General features: G+C 51.8%; 1 protein-coding gene across 1 annotated transcript in view; it reads right to left on the bottom strand.

Annotated features, from left to right (window-relative positions):
• Positions 1-963: 963 nt before the first annotated feature.
• The window catches only part of wdr74 (WD repeat domain 74), a 3,740-nt gene continuing 2,837 nt past the window's right edge, over positions 964-1,866 (bottom strand). Inside the window, exon 2 of the mRNA XM_017404473.3 lies at positions 964-1,695. Coding sequence (XP_017259962.1) covers positions 1,183-1,695 — 513 coding nt within the window. The 3' untranslated portion in view covers positions 964-1,182. The remainder of the gene's footprint in view (positions 1,696-1,866) is intronic.

Here is a 1,866-nt window from a genome sequence, read left to right as displayed (position 1 = left end):
GTGTCTCTGTGCATCCAAAGTACCGCCAATAAAACGCACCTGTGGTCGCTGCCCATACCATAACCCCACCGCCACCATGGAGCTCTCCATTCACAGCGCTGACCTCAGCAGACCGCTCTCCTACAGGCTGACATCGGCCCGGAACACCCGGAACTCCCAGAACCAGGATTCACCCTCTCCAACACGCCGCACGCCATCGAACGTGAGCGTCTGCCCTCTCAGGTCTGTCGGGTGGAGACCCCAACAAGGACAAGGAGCTTCTCTCAGACGGTTCCTGCAAAGCGGTCGTCGCAGCAGCTGGTCTCAGAGGTCCTGGGCGGGGGTGGTTCCATGTGGTCCGCGGCGATAAGTGAAACGCCTTGTTGTAGAACACGAACCTTTAATCGAGGGGAACCCCACCTGGGAGGTGGAGAAGTCCTCACTAACAGATTTACACTAATCTGAGAACAATATGTGGAGGAAAAGACTCAGGCAAACAGAAGTGTTGTCCTTAAAATGTAAAATAACGTATAAAATCAAGAATATTAATTAAATTAATCTAAATGACAACAAATTATCCTAAAACAGAAGAATGAACAGAGCTGAACCCTCAGCAGGGAACCCCACAGGGTTCTGGGCTGTGGGAGGAACCCAGGGAGAACACCCGCAGCTCTAACCTCTGACCTCTGCTCCGGGGCGTAGGCGTGATGCATTCAGGGGCACTTGGTCTCTGAAACGGAGGAGGGCCGAGTTTTTCTAACAGACGTCACAGTTAGTGCCTATTGCAACGTTTGGATCACTTCCTGTTGGCAGATTTGAGCTCAGTCATTTCACAATAAAACATTCATCCTGTTTGGTTTGGATACATTTAAAACTTTGATCAGATGGAGTCATGAGCAGGAAAAGGTTTCTTCTTCTTCCTCCACGTTTCCAGAGTTTTTATTATTTATGTTGTTTATTCGGACTCACAGGTCAGACAATCAGTAACTAAAACCATTAATACCTTTATTTGGAAAAAAACATCTTATATCAGTCAGATTATTAAAAATAAACATTCTGACGAGGCGTTCGGGTGACAATCAGAAATCAGATTTCTGATTTTTTACATCATGTTTTTTTTAACTTCCAACAAGTTTAATTCTGTTTCAGTCTGTGGCAGCTGAAGTCCAAATATCCTCGTTCTCCTCACACCATAAGCGCCTCTCAGTCTTTCTTCTTCTTCTTCTTCTCCTCTCCTTCTGATGACGAGGATTTCCTCTTCGTCGTGTCCTCCTCCACCCGCTCCATGCTGTCCCACACCTCGTCCTCCTCCTCCTCCTTCACCTCCCCCTCGGCTCCCCCATCCTCCCCCTCAGCTCCCCCCCGCAGCTCCTGGCTGCCCAGCAGGACGCAGTTCAGACGAGACTTCAGGTAGACTTTGTGCTGCAGTCTGCGGTCCTCCAGGCTGTGGATCCGGAGGAAGCGGTCCAGGCCGCAGGACGCCACCAGGGGCTGGGAGGCGTGGCACTGCAGGGCCCGCACCCCCCCAGACAGCCCCTTCAGGCAGCCGCGGACCAGCCCCTTCCTCAGGTCCAGCACGGCCACCTGACCCTGGGTGTTCCCCACCACCACCGAGTCCCCAGAAGCAGGCAGGGACAGCGCCGTGAGCGGGTAGTCCCCGAACTCCGCCTCCAGGACGGGACGCCGCTGAGGGGACACTGGATCAAAGACATGCACCTGAAACATCAAACAGAACACCACGTTTACGATCGTTAAATAGAAAAGGCTGGTTTACATTATTAACAAACAACAATTACACCTGATGCTGAAGAACGGCATCTGTGATGCTGCCTGCAGACAGAGCTGAACAGGTGTGACCGCTGAACACCGCTGAACAGGTGTGACCGC

Source organism: Kryptolebias marmoratus, unplaced genomic scaffold (genome assembly GCF_001649575.2).
Source record: "Kryptolebias marmoratus isolate JLee-2015 unplaced genomic scaffold, ASM164957v2 Scaffold76, whole genome shotgun sequence".
Classification (NCBI taxonomy): domain Eukaryota; kingdom Metazoa; phylum Chordata; class Actinopteri; order Cyprinodontiformes; family Rivulidae; genus Kryptolebias; species Kryptolebias marmoratus.
This window is presented reverse-complemented; position numbering and strand designations above follow the sequence as displayed.